The sequence below is a fragment of the Euwallacea similis genome, chromosome 5 (genome assembly GCF_039881205.1).
Source record: "Euwallacea similis isolate ESF13 chromosome 5, ESF131.1, whole genome shotgun sequence".
Taxonomy (NCBI): domain Eukaryota; kingdom Metazoa; phylum Arthropoda; class Insecta; order Coleoptera; family Curculionidae; genus Euwallacea; species Euwallacea similis.
Window position 1 is genome coordinate 779,902 of NC_089613.1, and position 17,774 is coordinate 797,675.

Here is a 17,774-nt window from a genome sequence, read left to right on the forward strand (position 1 = left end):
CATGGGGAACGTTCTGCAAGAATAACGCTATGTTGCTGTAATAGCCCTTGGCGACAGAGTTAGAAAAATAATGGGATTTCGTTATGCGAGATTCTTCCAATAACGCACATCCTTCACACGTTAAGTCTTTCAAAAGCAGTTTCCGAGATATAGACGCGTCAATCTGGATTCAACAATCGTTTCTTTGGGAGATTTGCAAAACCTTATTGAGTTAAACAGGAAATAAACGAGGGGATTGAAATCCAATATAGGCGCTCAAGGTCCGGAGTAGGCATTCATCAACGTCTGTTTGGGTCTGATTTGCCATTAATATGCGTGCATTTCTGGTTGAATTTGTACTTTTCAAATTTTGAATTTGAGGACTTATGAGGAGTTCCTGATGATTGATGATTGAACTTTAATGAACCGTGGATTCACGATTTTGAGTAATAGGTGTGGTGCTCAATGGGAAAAAATCGGGTGTCCAGGGCTGGAAGCACCGCGCTTTAGCTCGATTTAAAAAGCATTAAATTCCCTACGTTCGCTTCAAGTTTCGGAAACTGAGACAGAGAGGGGAGGAGGACAAGATATTAATGGTGGTTTATTCCTGATGAAGAGTGGATTTAAAAAATTGAATAATACGTAGGGTGTTCTGTATGAAAATATTGAGTTGTAGCATGCCAAATTGGGAAAAAATATTTTTTATGCATTTTTGAGACTTTGCCTCATGGAACCTCACATTACTCAAAAACGGATAGATATAGAGGGCAATTGGCATTAGTCAAATGTTGTCTGTGAAGCTCAAAATATTCAGTAATATACAGGGTGTGTGGAAAAAAATTAAGCTTCTACGACTTTGCAAGCAGTCTCTTCAATAACCTCTAGAAAGAAGAGAGATGAACATAGACATGTTCATTGGTGGCTGAACCCCAATGAGCAGTGGATTCAGAATGTCCAGCAATACATAGGGTGGTCTATATAAAGAAGTCGAGTTTTAATGAGATAGTATATTTGCGTCTAAATATAGAAAACATCACCTCATGTAGCCTCATATAGCATGAAATTACTGAAAAACGGATAAAAATTAGACATAGGAAAATGCAGTAATAAAAGATTCCCTTGGGATTGGTAATTCCAAGATATTCAATAATTTATAGAATGTACTATGGGAAAATCGAGTTTGGAAATTTGGAATCCAAGAATGTAATTTTGTAGTCTTTAAATATGCACCTAAAATTCTACTCAGTGTAGATACCCCACACCTCTCTAGCCCCCTCGCAAAATATAAAAAGGAACGCTTCATACCGTCTGTGGAAGGAATCCAGGGCTGGAACATTAAAAGCCTTATTCCTTCGGGAACAGGGGGCCTCCATAATATTTAGAGTGTATGGGACCTTCATTTCGGGAAGTCGAAGCCCGGAGCCACAGACGGAGCCTCCATTCGGGATACGGAGAGAGTTTAGGTCGGGATTAAGGGCGGTTTAGCGTCAGGTAGGGGAAGTAATTGGCCATATTGCGGGGGTAAATTAAATAGGGTCCTAGACTTTAAAATGTTGTAAACAATAAGCGGATTTAATCTACTATTACTATCCAGGGCACGTATAAACCAAGCAGGATTTTTTGCCCAAAAACATAACAGAAACCTCTATATTTGTCTGGCAGAGAATATTTTCAGTTGGCTCGACTTTTTTACGATAATGTTTGCCGAAGGACGTGCCCGGAAAGTTTATCCAGGAAATCGTAAAACTCCGGTGTTTCACGGCCTATGGGGGAATCGTTTCTTGCCACAAATTCAAAGCAAATTCTTGATGAAATTAGCAATTAAAAAGGGGTTTTAACCGGAATTTGTCCATATGTGCGTTTACATACATATTTGGGGCATTTGCATATTCAAGGGACGTAGCAGGAAAACAAAATAAAGCGGACAACAAGGGAGGATTCGGGCCGCAACAGCCGTCGAAATTTAATGCGCACATGCCGACTAATTTTACAAGTACCTGCTTGTGATGCAGAATTTATTAAAGCTTGTTTATTTCAGTTTTACGTCGAGAATAGAGCTCTCATACACACATCTGTTGGGTAACACTAAATCAACAATAAACTAGTAACTTAAGTATTTATCTGTAAAATTAGTGTCGAAACTTATAAGGAAAACCGTGATTAGCAAGTCCGTTCGTTCGCAATAATGCATTAGCACTCAATACTGGGAATCTAAACTTGCGCAATTTACCAATGTTTGCATTCAAGGCGAAGTTTTATGGCAAAAATTCTCTCCTAAGGGCCAGAAGCAGCCGCCGATGACACAGGAACAAACCCATAAAACCCATAATGATCCGACTTTACGACCCTCCCCCGTAGAAGACAACATTTAATTATGAGTTCCGATATTTGCCTCCCTTCTTCCTTACACCTGCTGAATTGCAACCCTACAAGAATGTGGCAACTCCGCGCTCATTATAGGAGCCTGCGGGGTTGCCGATGTGAGGAAAACTGGGAGAAAGCATCGGTAGAGGGCTTTTAGATTTCATTACTTGCGAATAGGGGTTTTGTAAGGTTGCTACGCCACTGTTTGTTGACCAATCAAGTTGCAAATTTGTGAGTTTATACGCTGTAGATGGGGGATCGTCCCCCAGGTGTTCATTTGCCTAGGACGAGTTAAAAAATGTCCTTTTTTTACAATGTTCGTTAGATGCGTTGTGTAGTAACAATAAATTCAACCTCACTGCACCACTGCTTCTTGTGCAATAAAATTGCAAGTTTGTAAGTTTGTAAGCAGTGAATATGGGATTAAAGCCTCTAAAGCTCATAAGCGTTGAGGGTGTGTTTGAGAGATCAAAATTTTCCAAAATTTCCTCTTTCTACGAAGTCATCTAAGTATGCCCTATGGTATTATTAAATGAGCCCTTATTGATCGTCGTTTTCTTGATCAATCAAGTTGAATGTTTGTGGGTTTATGTGAAGTAAAGAGAGAATGGTTTTTCCTAGAAATTCATTGGCGTAGAGGGACCGTTTAACGTCACAACTTTCGAAAGTTTCCTTTTTTCACAAGGTTTTAAAATGTCAGTTTACGCAATCGTACGCCACTGCCTCTTCGAAATCATGTCAACAGTGGTGCCCAGAAAGGCAACAACCAGCTCAAAATTATTTTCCATTTCCTCGCAGCCATTATGGGAACAGCAAATTTAGTCAATGCAGTTTCACAAGACCGATTCAAAGTTGCTGGAAATGGCATTTGGGTGGACCATTCATCACCATTGAAACTAATATAAGAGTGAAAACAAACGAGAAAGTGAAGCAAACGGGGATGCACAAAAAAGTGACAAATAACTCTCCCTTGAAGCACCTCATTGGAAAGTGCGTTCCAGAATCTTCGTGTAGGCATCAGGAACGAATGCAAAGTTAGTTCGGGTTAGTAGAAGGTTAACGAAAACATCGTTCGTGATCATGTAACAGTACTTTTTACGAAAACGAAGAGAGAAGAGTTATGGACATACAGTTAGGTGCAGAACTGAGTCAATACTTATAAAATTCGTATTAATGGTGGCATAAACAAAATATCTAACAAGTATTCAAAGGAAGGCTTTTATTTTTAAAAAGTACATTAATATTAACATTAAAACCATACAAAACATTTGCCGAAAATAAATGGGGTACATCAAATAATCCTAAATAACATTGGTTCAGTTTTGCTCCACTAATATTAACATTGAACACTTTGGTCGACATTGACACTAATATTTGGTCCAGAGACCTTTAGCTTTTTTAACAGCTAGTAGACGTCTTGGCATGCTTTTTGTTAGTGTTTCACAGAAATCAGGTGGAATTTGGTCCCATACTTCTTCTATTCTCTCCCATAAAACTTTAAGTGAAGATGGTGGCGAATCGTAGTCGTCGACCAGATGATATTTCACGTAAGCCCATAGATTCTCAATGGGATTTAGGTCGGGACTTTGTGCCGGCCACTGCAAAACCTGAAATTTTTGGGTACCCAACCATTCCTTCACAGATTTTGCGGTATGCTTGGGGTCGTTGTCTTGTTGGAAAATTACTTTGCTAGTGGGATAAGGCATATTATTAACAGTATCTACTAGGTGATCATTTAAAATGGCTTTATAGATGTGCTGGTTCATTATCCCATCTATTTTCTTCAATGGGCTAACCCCATATCCCGACATACAGCCCCAAGCTTTAATATTTCCTCCCCCATGTTTCACCGTCAGAATGAAATCTTTTAGTTTCATGGATTCTCCCTCTCGTTTCCAGCTCCAATGTCGACCATCTGTTGCATGTCTGTTAACTTTAGTTTCATCAGACCAAATAACCTTCATCCAATCCTTCTCGGTCCATGCCTCATATCTTTTTACAAAATCTAGTCGTGCCCTAATATTCTTCTTAGAAAGTAGGGGTTTCTTCTTCTTCTCCACAGCAACAAGTTTGGATTGATGTAAAGCTCGTTGGACTGTCCATTTGCTCACCGATTTCCCAGTATCCCCTCGCAGCAACACGGCTGCTTTGGAGGCCGAAGAGGCTTCACCACTGCCCAAATATCTAATTACTCTTCTAGTATCTTGCACAGACATCTTTTTTGGTTGGCCACCTTTATTTATTTTTAAGGAAATTTTGCACTTATTTTTTACGCTTTGTACTGTGGATTGACTTATATTTAATTGAAATGCGATTTCCCGTGTGGATCTTCCATCAATCAGTGATTTTTCAATTAATTTTCTTTGAAACTTTGAAATCGGCTTCATTGTTTAAAGATTTTGAATTATGATGTTTATTAACGGAGGATATGCGATTAAATGGTTCGTACTCGTCTATATTAGCTGCACACTGCATTTTATGGCGAGTTTCTACTTGTTTGTCGACTAGTTTCTCGATCGTATCGTTTTTGTTCATGGCTGGAATTTGACGGTGCAAAACTGAACCAATGTTATTTAGGATTATTTGATGTACCCCATTTATTTTCGGCAAATGTTTTGTATGGTTTTAATGTTAATGTTAATGTACTTTTTGAAAATAAAAGCCTTCCTTTGAATAATTGTTAGATATTTTGTTTATGCCACCATTAATACGAATTTTCTAAATATTGACTCAGTTCTGCACCTAACTGTATGTATCTACAGGACATTTTAAATCCGACCTTCACGATTGGAATTTTGTAAATAGAGGAGATACGAAAAAGTTTAAATAAGGGCAAAATTGCATAATTTAGAGCTTGATCAAATGCCGTTTAAAAAAATGCGTTTGTGATTTTGGGTTTCCTTATCAAATAACGCTAAAAAAATTAAAAACAAAATCTTTCATTTTTCGTTTTTTTCGAATATCTTCGGAAGTATTCAGAAAATTCAAATTGTTAAAACGGCATTTCACCAAGCGCTAAATTACATAATTTTGCCCCCATTTAAACTTCTTCGTATCTCCTTTAGTTTCCGAGATCCCAATGGTGAGGGCCGAAGTTGAAATACCCTTTATATGTATAATTTATCCCCAATGAACCCCATATCAGAAAAATAGATTAATATGCAGGGTGTTCTATTCGAACAAGTGGCGTTTCAGTACCCCAAACCGAGTACTGTAGCAGTACCACCATCAGATATCGCCACAATGGCGTAACGAAGGACAAGTCAATTTCGAACTTAGCAGATTTCAAAGAAGGAATGATCATGTCAAGCATTTTAATTCGGATTTTAAACCCATAAAAGTTTAAATTTTGAGGTAAATCTAGGTGGGAATACCATAGTACATACTCCTACCTAAAAACCATTAAAAGTGCTTGAGTTTGTTCTTGAACTGTGGCAAATATAGAGGATCAAATTACATATGATCATTAGGGGCCGGATCCTTGGATCTGGGAACCGAGACACTTCCTGGAAATAACGTCGATAACTCGTCCTTATCCAGTTACGTGGAATGGGAACAAGCCCACGGTACCATCATGGGGGATCCAGGTTGGGCGACGGCCCAGGACGGCGGATTTTCCTTGAAGGAAGGGGGAGCGGTGATGAAAAATTTCGCCCAGGGCGCCAGATTTGTTAAGGCCGGCCCTGTATCGCAGCAGCGAGTTCATCAAGAAGCACTCGAAATGACTTGAAATTGAATGATCGTTATCGATCAAGTTACTTATTATTGACGCGAATTGCCTCTGACTTTAATTTTGGCAAACTACAATATAACACACATGCGACGTTATCAAAAAGGGGCCCTGTTATTCGTAAGATAACGTTTTTCCGGGTACTTTTACGTAAATATTTACAGCCCAACTGGCGTTGTCGAACTAATATCAACAATTTCGAATTAACCGATGACAGTTGCCACAGATGACAGAAACGACAAGGAAATTCGTTGCAGAGCATCGGCAACGCCGCCCAAAGCGTGCGCCCCGCATGTCTCTTGTCTTTCGCGGGCCGGTTTCTCGATGGAATCTCGTCCCCAGTCTCTCCATTGGAACGATCGCGTTTGTAGGCGACGTTTCGATATTTAACCTCGAGCCATCATCGGGGAAACGATCGCCGCGACTCCGCAATAATGTAAACATTGCATCTTTGACAGCTACCCCGGCGGTCCCACTGTTAGTTCTGTGCCCCCAAAATAGCAGTTTTCGATGGGAGTGCAGGACGATGACTCCGTGATTGTTGATGTTGTCAGTAGCGAAAAGAAGAGATCCGATAAGCGACAATCTATTCAACGAAGTTCCGCTTCAGGGACACCTCCAGCGCGGTTCATTGATCTTGATCAGGTGTCTTTAACTCTTTTTCTCGCGGGCTTTGTCTTGTCCCAGATGAAGTTTATTAGCGCACCATAATGGCCTCAAATATAGTGACCGAATGGCTGAAGTCTCTGCGTTTGGGACAATATTCTGAGAGCTTCATTGATAATGGTTATGATGACTTGGAGATCTGCAAACAGATCGGAGACCCCGATCTTGATGCGATCGGCGTTTTTAATCCCACTCATCGAGCAAGGCTTCTTCAAAGTGTGCGTACTTTACGCGAAGAAGGTGCAGCTAGTGTGTACTTCAGCCTCGAAGAGGCTGAAGAAGCAGCTGCAGCTGCAGATTCGCAGCAATTAAATAGCAGTGATATAGACCGGCATAGCGTTAACTCGGGAAGTGACAAGAACCCCAGTGCTCCCCAAGAGGAGGTTTCCAGGTATTTAGATGAGTACGAAGAGGGAAAGGCAGAACTAGTGAAAATCCCCAGAGTCCAGCTCAAAACGTTATTAAAGGAGAAACTGTCTCAGGATGGGGTTACTCTCAGCTTGCAGCCGTATTCCAATCAGGTGAGTCGATTTTTCTTCCTGTTCCATCGCGGATTTGTATGAGAATTCCGTCATTAGGGTCATTTATCATTTTTATAATTCGGTCATTCGCTTCTGCCTGCCAAAATTGAACCGGTTAATGAAAGAGGCGCGAACTACTGCGGTAATTTACTGCATCTGCTGTGTATTTGGGTCGGATGGTTCCATTGTGAGAACTCACGTACTTAACTGTTGAAATTGCTGAATTGCATCATGTGGAGTCAGCAACGCGATCTGCGCATAGGTTGCCCAAGGAAGCTAGTGTACATATACAGGGTGTCTCTCAAGGACGGTCCGTAATTTCATGACACAATTTCTTATGGTATTTGAAGAAAAAAAGGTTCTATAAACATGTGGTCGGAGACGCTTACATTCCGAGATGCAGGGTCTTGAAAATAAAAAATATGTATACACAGGTGGCCGAAAGTAAATTGACAAATACACTATTCAAAATTTACTAAGTAAAAGAAGCAATCACCCATTTTTTTTTTAATGATATAATCATCCACTCTAGATAAATAATGTTCACATTTAAACGTGTACACTAGTAACATATTTGTTGGACAGGGATGGTTTTAAATTTTTGAGATAGAAAAATTCGTTATGTATGGGATTGTCAATTTACTTTTGGCCACCAGTGTATTATTTGAAATAAATTTCGTTTATATAAAAAAATGAAAAAAAAACCAATCATCATGAAACGATGGGAATCGTGCGTTTTGTCAGAAGGTGGCCAATTTCAACATCTGCTTTGATTTTGTGTCGGAACCAATTATTCCTATGATTGTTGTTTATAGTTACCGACCATTTTTTCGAGAATCGCTTAGTGTTAGGCAATAAAATCGAGACACCTTTTTTATTGTAAAATGTTAGGAGATACCGAAGATAATAGAAATGTTTAAAAATCCATTGGCGTTTTACATTTTATGACAAAACGTCGACTGGCTCACGCCTAACTACGCCACTGGCGGCAGATAAAAATTGATTTTATACTAAAAATGCAGCTCTTTACCAACATACAATAACTGTAAAATTTAAAAACCGAGCATTGACTGTTTCAAATTTATTTTATATCATAATATTTATTTTTTTATTTTTAACATCGTGTATCTTAGAATCTAAGCGTTTCCGACCACATGTTGATAGAAACTTTTTTCTTTAAATACCATAAAAAATTGTCCTGAAACTACAGACTGCACTTAGGAAACACTCTGTATTTCTTATTGCTCAAACTGTTTTCAAGAAAATTTTGAACACATTGAAGAATATTTAAATTCTATTTTTTTAAATATGAAACGTCCTGTATATTAGTCGATTTTTTGGATCTATCCCTCGTTATCGGCAAATCATCAATTTCTGCTCATCTCTTTTAGTTCCCCAGTAATTTCAGGTTAATGGGGAGCGTATTCGCAATGCTTTTTAAAGGGCAATGCAGACTACTATATCTTTGTGCCCATGAATGTCCATTTTTTTCTATAGGGCCACAGGGCCCTGTAGAAAATATACATACATATTATTTAATGTTTTGAAGCTACTAATTATAGGGAATGTTCCACTAATGCACTTTCCTATACTTATCTTCGCGAAGTCACGCTTCCAATGTTTTGAAGAAATTGGAATCTCAATATTGGGAATGCTGAAAATCTGTTTTTTCATACGGAACACCCTACGTATCGTACGATTTTTTTGGATCTACTCTCCATTAGGGACAAATCATCAATAGATACCTCTGTACCTCTCTTAGTTCGTGAATAAATTCAAGTCATTGGGAACGTTTGCAGCTCTTCAAATGCCGCTCTAAACTCGTACCTCTATCGCTCCTCGAAGCTCGATTTTTTCCCATAGAACACCCAATGTGTTATTGAAAGTCTAGGTCCTGCCAAACACAGGGAACATTTCAAAGACACGATTTGGGTGAAAATCGAACGAAATAGAAGCAAAGCTTGACGAAACTGAGTAGCAACAGCATTTAATCATTGGTCGTCTAATCGCAGGAGAATGAATCAGCAGGATTGTTCGCCGAAAGCTCCTGTCCTGTCATGATGCAAAAAATTATCTGTTCATTCTCATGGGAATGTGATACTTTTCTTGCTGGCTAATTTGGCAACAGGTGCTCCATAATTCCTCTCTGTTGCTGTTGGTTTCACTCCATGAAACGATTCCCATCCTCGTGCAGGCGCAATAATTATTATCGGACGAGAACCCCTTGATTTCTTCATTCACCCTGTGTGGTGTTTTAAAGTTAAAATCCTCCCCTTGATGGGTATAATGGAACATTTGTCACCTGCGAAACTATTAGTGGGATGGGGAAGTGTAATTATTGTCTGCGACGCCGCGTGCGTTTCCAGGGCCTGACTGATCGCCCGATAATTAGTGTTTCAGACCGTCCTTAATTAATTGTGATTAGTCGATGGGGACATGTTCGATGGAAACTTGCTTTTAGGTGTAATAAACCCGGGAATTTATTGCTTCCGTAAACAGAAAGAGGACTTGGATGGCAGAGCTTACGGACCTCACTTTGAGTGCCTCGGTCAAAAATTAATTCGGAAAGATTATCGAGTCTAGTTATGGATTATCGAGTGCCCTCTCTGGTTTCTAATACTTTTGAGAGCGTGTAGAACCCTCATTGAGGCTATTGTTTTATCTATCAAAATAGTAAATAAATTAAAGGGGTTTCAGCCAAGATTTATGTAGCGTCTACTTTATTACCGTGGCCTCGTAAATAAGTCCATAATTTAGTTTTACCACATTTCCGAGGAAATTCAGCTCGCAATTTGGGTATTAAGCGGATGTATGAATCTTCTCTCTAAAGGCCGCTTCGCACGTATTAAATCTCTCTATATAGTTGAGCTTATTATATCTCTTTCAGATCAATAGTGGGAACCACCTTTTTAATCCGAAATTATCAGCAAATCAAATTTGAACATGTGAATGTGACTGAACTTCACTCAGTTTTGTCATGGGAAATTGATGCTAAAGGGAAAATTCATGTGGAGTGTTCTTCACGCGATATGTTCCCTATCAGAGAACGGGCATGTCAAACGCAGACGCCGGTTTATCAATCTGATATCTGTGTAAGCCAAAGGTATAAATTGAGCCCATTTATCGGTGATATAACGAGGGAAATGCGTTAAAAATTTTATTGCACGTCGATTACTTTGGTATATAACGAAATCAGTCTTGAATAATCTGCTTTGTTTGGGGAAGGCGTGTTGCTGACTCAGTATGATGCAAGCGAGTCGACATTATCTGCCGCTATTTAAGGGAATAAGTGGAAAATATATGTCGCTAAAGTGTTCTCTGTTGTCAGAAGATTCAAAATACGTAATAATGCGCTGGGTGCTCCAGGGAGAAAAGCTGATTTTCAAGCGCTGAAAGGGAAATTTGTTTAAATCTCTCTATATGAGCAGTTTGACCTAATAAACAGCAAAGTCATAAAACACAGCGATATACAGGGTTTTGGGGTGCTGTTCTATATGAAAAAGCAGAGCTTCAGCGCCCCAAACGTTGAGAATATCATTTTTTTTCAATTTTCAAAAGGTGACCTCATGAAGACGCACATTACTCGAAAACCGATCAAGATGTGTATAGAAAAATGTTTAATCCCATTCTAAAAATATTTAACACCATACACGGTGTTCAATGAAAAAAAAACATGTTTCAAGGGCTTCAGAAACTAGTTTATATTGTCATTTAAAAAGCATTGCAAGCATTCTTTTCATTAATCTAAAATTTCTCAAAAACTAAGAAAAATGGGTACAAGCACGTCTATCGACGATTTAGCCCTATCGAATCATTGATGCAGAAAATCCGGCAATGTACAGAGTGCCATGTGAAAAGTGCAGTGTCAACGTCCTAAACGTTCAGAATATAATTTCTTCAAAATTTGTAAATTTGGCGTCAAGAAGACGCACGTTACTCAGAAATTAATGAATGTAGATGCAGGAAAGGGTATCGAAGAAATTTCCTTTATAGTTGACCAGTTCAAAATATGCTCAATAATATAGTATAGTTCGTTCAGTGTAAATAATCGGATTTCAAGGGCTGAAGAAAAACTAGTTTAAATAGTCAAAGTATAGCTAACGTTCTGATTATCAACCCCAAATTACTCGAAATTAAGAGAAATAGGAATAAGGATAGCCATGGACGATTTAAGCTTAGAGAAGAGAAGATTCAAAAAATCCGACGACATGCAGTGTGTTCTATAAAATTGCTCAAAAAAGAGGAAAGACGTAGGAGGATCTTCATGAGGCAAACAAATTTCAAATTAAGTAACATAAAAATCAAACCTTGTTCAAAGGAAACGAGTGCCACGCAACTCATTTATTAGAGGGCAGCAATGAAATTTAAATTATTTTTGTGCATAAATCGAAATTTGTTAGCAAAAAAAACAGATGAGGAGCATGAGTTCTTTAAAAATTTGTTGCCTCTGTGAAATATGTCATTACGATGTTTGAAAATTACGTAGTTTATTTTAATTAAAAACATGAGAGTTACGCCACTGACTCTGTAGAAAGCAAATTTTTTGCCCTGTATAAATTGGAATATCATTACACAAAAAACAGGAGTGAAACGGGTTTGTTTCCACATAGAGGAAACGAATGTGAAATTAAATAATAAAATTTCAAATATTCTAGGTTTATTTAATGATAATGAGAGCTATGGAATTGACTTCCGATAAAAGGCAATAATCATATTTAACTGATTTTTATGACCTCTGTTTCCCGTATTTCCTAGCATTAGAATCGGGGCGGGGGAGGTGCATTTGCATGGACATGACAAATTATTATTTCAAGCTTTGCAGTAAACTAGAACAAATAAATGGTAGCTTGTAATTGAAAGCTCAAACAAAGCATTTCCCTTCAAAGCTTATTATAAGCATTAGCACAAAAAGCCTCTTCTGCTTCTTCTTCGTTTTTTCCTCAAAGGCGGCCGAATTGGGCATACCGTTGCTGCTTCTTTTTGTTCTCTGCAATGCACTGTTGCCGAATTATGAGGATTTTACACAAAAATAATTCAAAAGGAATTGGGATGCATCTGGTAACCCATCGGTCATGACAAAAACCCGTCCCACATGGCTGGCCATTGGTCACTCAACTCTGCTGCATGATTTTTTGCACAATAAATGGTCAATTGTTTAGCCGCAATAACTGAAATATTAGACGGTATTTTACTGCTTCAGGAATGTTCCATGTGTCATACCTGACTTTGAATGAAAGCCGAGACTAAAAGCTGATGATCGCAGAGGTTTTTGCTTTTGAGAGCACTTTGTTTTGTTTGTATCATGCAAAACGGGAATTGAAACTAAAATCTGAGAGAATGAGAAAAAGTATTGTAAAAAGACAGAATAACGAATGTGCCCCTTTGGGGGATCGCGTGACCGGCACTCACAATTCCGTAATCAAGCACGTTTATGATATGCGGTCTTCAGGAAATGAATTTATTATTTGGACGGCCCAATTTTTTCCTCTTCTCCTTTTAATTATGGGAGTAACTCGTCTGGGAACGATGTTGGCGTGATTTCCGAGTGTTTCAATCAACCGAGAAAGGCTTTATGGAAATCGTTTAGAGGGGAAATTACTCGCAGACGAAACCTGCTGGACATGGAAATATTTTATTGGGTAGATGACTGAGATAGAGCTGAAACTTCCCCCCCAAGGGCGAAGGGAGTTAATCCATCTGTGTGTATCTGCAACGAGTTTATTATCTCCCCCAACACTTCGCAGCTTATGCATATTCCCTGTGCACGAAATGACCGTTTCGGGCTAATGGGCACCGGCTGAATTGGATATTTGTTTAAGCAAATGCATCGGACATGTCGCCTTGCAATCGAACCCGGCACGTAGAATAAATACGGTTCGACCGTTGGTCAAATGACCAGCACGTTTCGAAATATTAAAATATTTGATCATTATCTCTCTGTGCTGCGGGATGTCGAGTCCTGGGAGATTTTTATAAGCAAAACCGTACGTAGCCGCGACGTGCTCATTCTGACGCTGAAACACTCCATTTTCATATGGAACATGCTATGGATTATTCAGTTTTTTTGTCTTCCGGTTATCTGGGTTTAATCATTTATGGATATCTGTATCATACAGATTCAGACATCTGCATCTGTGGTTTTCAACATTTAATTCCGTATATCTGGACAACTATTAATTCTAAGAAATATGTTAATAAACGTGTATTAAAATTGAACGTAGAATCCAAAACTGCAATAACATACAGGGTGTTTCCTAAACATTAGGCTATTCTCTGAGTAATTCTAAGAATTTTTTGTTCCTTGACGATTTCAGGAAAAACGCTTTGTTTCCTAGATACAAGGCCATAAATGTTTATTGACTAAATTTTTTCTTTTTTATTAAAATGGTTAAAGTAAGCGTGGCAAGATAGTGCGAATCTTAAAAACCACATTAGTAAATCGTAACTTGTTGGAATAATCGCTTCCTGAATTCCTTGAAGATGTACCGCTGACAACCAGAAATGAAATGTGGTGTATGCACGATAGAGCACCAGCGCATTTTAGTAGGATTTCTCGCGAATTTTTAATGGAAACATATGGAGATCGCTGGATTGGTTGTGGTGGACCTCACTTATGGCCAGCTAGATCCCCAGATTTGAATCCACTGGACTATTTCCTATGGGATCATTTAAAACCATTATTTCACACTAATCCAGTGAGAAATCTGGAAGATTTAAGAAATTGCATAATTGATGGGTGCAATTCAATAAAAAAATAGTTCTGGTATTTTTAAAAGAGTTCGGCTGTCAACGAGAAGAGGTTATAAGCATGCATCCAAGCTGGCGGTGGTCATTTTGAACATTATTGTAGCTTTTAATAAATTTCATAAAAAACATTTATCATTTTGTATCTAGAAAACAAAGCATTTTTCCTGAAATCGTCAAAGAACAAAAAATTCTTAAAATTATTTAGAGAATAGCCCCCTAAATTTTTGGCTAACATTTAAGAAACATCCTGTATGGGGTGTTCCACTTAAAATGAGCAAGCAAATATGGATTTCCGATACAATCGGAAGTGTAATGTCAACAATATTTAGAGAAATAAATCAATATCAAAAGATAGTATTCTTTGTCCCATTTAACGCTGCTTTTAAGATAAAAAATGCTGAAAAGTGAACAGGGGGGAGGGGAGAAATAAAATTTAGAGCTACACGATATTCAGTCATTTACAGGGGATTCTCTTCTGCCTTTCGGTCTTTAATTCTACAGTCTTCTGTCTTTATTTAATTAATAAAGTAACATTTATTAAATATGGATAATGCTCACAACATTATTCCCACATATACATCTTCAGCACCTTTTGTGCTATTTGCGGCTTCATGGGGGCATGTCGTCTTGCTCAATTTGAGCATTAACTTACACGCACATTCTCTCATTTGCTTGTATTTTTAAATCTTGTGGGACGAACGTTAATGCATCGTCTTCTGTCATTCCCCAACTTTTTACTGCAATACGCCGTAAAAGTCATTCGTTTCACATGGCAATAAAATATTAATTTCACTCATCAAACCGGAGCTTGGTGGTCTTTTATCGACCTCTTATCATAATTGCAGCCGCCTCATGACTTTTATGATTCATGCCGAGTGATTTATTGATTTGTTTGTGATGCACGTTTAACATTTGAAACAGAGAAGCCCAATTCCAGCTCTATCGACCTGAAAAGTTTCTTAAATGACCTTATTTCGGGAACTAACAAATGACGCGACATTACCTTGAATAATTGGTTTGTCATTCTTGACTAATGGATTCGTTATCCGGTCGTAACTTAACCGTAAATTGTAATATTTTTCCAAAGTGTTGACGTCTTGTTATGGCATATAAAGACTAAAGTAAATCAAGGGAAAAATACAGTTAATGGCAACAACATCTCAGGGCTAAATAGTCCACTAGACATCACAAGATGATTCATATCAACTCTATCTCGGACTAGTTCAGGGCTGTGGGGTGACATTGTGAGGTTTGCCAGTATCAAATATGTATATCCCCTCTTGAGCGGTTATGGCGAATATTTCAATTTTTCTTTTACATGCAGGGCAAATTGAGCTAGACAATATAGAGAAAGGGATAGAACATTAAAAATGTATTTCCTGAGGGCTTCACATCATCCATCATTTTTGTAATTTGAGCGTTCAGCAGTTTTTCTGGACAAATGTCATACAAGATGATGAAAACGGCCCTTAACGAGACCGGAAGGAACGTTCCCTTTAATGCCCAGGATACGTATACCTTTTTTGTTTGTTGTTAAAGCTTCAAGTGTGACACCGGTAATAAATAGACTTGTTTAAGTTACAGATCGATTGCCGCAGCAGTTCAACTTTTATTGAAATTTATTACAGGTAATACAAAATTTCTTGGGTACATTCCCGGTAAACTGCGACATTAGCTAACTAGACTTGAACTTTGTTTTATAGCATTAAGATTCGTATTTCTTGAAAACTGATCAAGATGCGTATTAAGGAAATATTTCTTGCAGTTGGTAGATTCGAAATATTAAATAATGTATGAGGTGTTTTATGAAAAAATTGAGTTTCAAGGCTTGAAAGGGGCATTGCGAATATTCCTCGCATGAATATCAAATTAGTTGAAAAGTGTGAGAGGTGGGTATAGAGACATCCATTGGCGATTTAATTCTAGTGAATGGCATATTAAAAATAGGAATAATACGCAAAGTGTTCTATATGAAAATGACTACTTTCCTACGTTCCAAATAGAAAAAATTAAAAAGACTTAGCTCCTCAAAGGCTGGAAAAACTCGAAAACTGATAAAGATGGACTTAGGAAAGTGTGTTAAAGAAATATTCCCAGTGATTAGTATGTTTAAAATATTCAATAATATACAGGGTCTTCTATGAATAAAAAAACGATTTCCAAAGGTTGAAAGACGGAGAAGATAAACCCTTATTTAAAAAGCATTGCAAACATTCCCTCCATTACCTTCAAATTATTCCAGAAATATCAGAGATAGGAATAGAGGTATCTATGGGGAATTTTATCGCAATGAACAGAAGATTTAAAATACTGAATAATATGCTGCAGGTTCTACATATATGAAAATGTGGAGTTTCAGCGTCCCAAACCGGGAAAACATATTTATCCCAAAATTAAGAAAACATGACCCTATAAAGCACTAAATAACTAGAAAATTGGTAAGGATGAATATACGAATCTTTAAATAATTATTTCCAGTAATAGGAAGGTTAAAAGTGTTAAAGGATTTATAGGGTGTTCCATGAGAAAAAACTGGGATTCAAAGGCCGAATGGGAAAGGCGACGAAAACTCCACTTAAAACGTATTGTAAAGGTTTCCTCCGTTAACCTCACATTATTCGAGAAATATAAGAGACAGAAATAGAAAAAAAATTGCCGTAATAAACAGTAGATTAAAAAAATTGAATAATATACCATGTTCTACATTAAAAAGTCGAGTTTCAGCTTTCTAAACAGACAATATTAAAAAAAATCGTCGAAACGATTCAGTGACATCTCACTTTTAAAGGCCTTCTTACCCTCATTTTAAAGAGCAGCTCTTGTTGCGATAAGTTCCCCTCAGACTTTGACAAGCTGCCACATCAACGGGAGTAATGGCAGTGACTTCAAATTTGAAGGTTATAATCACGGTACAATTACCTTTAAAATTGAGGCATCACTTGACACACCTTCTCATTAAATATTTTGGGAGTGACTGTCACTCCTGTTCAGTGGTTGAAGTTGAAGGATTACAAATACAATAAAAAATTGTCCCCTTCGAATCAAAAATCGACGGGTCCAAGCGTTTTTACACAATTTTATTTTAAATAATGAAACTCAAAGTGCAAAGTTTTCGTTGATCCGTCCTGTGTATTTTCCGATTTTATTGGTTATAAACATGATACCTTTACAGTTGCTAAATTTCAATAATGACCCAATTTCTGGAATCTTAAGTCACGGAATCGCTAATGAATATAATGCATGTCTAATTGCTTTTCAGTGTCAACGATCTCGTCATATCGATATCAAATCAATGATGTACGTTTCCCATTAAAAGCCAATTTGCATATAGCGACGATCGGTAACCTGGCAAATTAAAATACACGTGAACTGGAATTGCCATCTAATGGGGATTCAGGATTCAGTTGCCTGCAAAGTTCTGTGGCACTCTGTCAAATTATATTGAATAACTTATGCAAAGCATGAAAGAGATGCTCGTTAAGTCGATTTAGATGTAGCGTCAGGAATTAAAATAGGTGCAAAAAAGTCTACTTCAACCTACATTACAAGGGCCATAACTGAGAGCAAATAGGGGGAAATTCAAAGAGAAAAATTTCCATACACTGGGCATGATAGATGACTTTGTGCCCAACGAAAAATGGCACCGGCATATCAGCTGTTGTTTAGTATTCGCAGATATCTTCAACTGATTTATGGGCTTTTGAGTGGGTTTTGCGGTGGGAAATTTGTAGGGGCTTTATGGGTCAAGTAGAGGTGCTTTTTGACTG

The 17,774-nt window shown here is 37.9% G+C and overlaps 1 protein-coding gene across 3 annotated transcripts in view; it reads left to right on the forward strand.

Annotated features, from left to right (window-relative positions):
* The first annotated feature begins 6,406 nt into the window (after positions 1-6,406).
* LOC136409185 (SAM and SH3 domain-containing protein 1-like) overlaps positions 6,407-17,774 on the forward strand; it is a 110,256-nt gene continuing 98,888 nt past the window's right edge. For all 3 annotated transcript variants that reach the window (XM_066390536.1, XM_066390537.1, XM_066390538.1), the window contains exon 1: positions 6,407-7,260. In XM_066390536.1, coding sequence (XP_066246633.1) covers positions 6,784-7,260 — 477 coding nt within the window. In that variant the 5' untranslated portion in view covers positions 6,407-6,783. The remainder of the gene's footprint in view (positions 7,261-17,774) is intronic.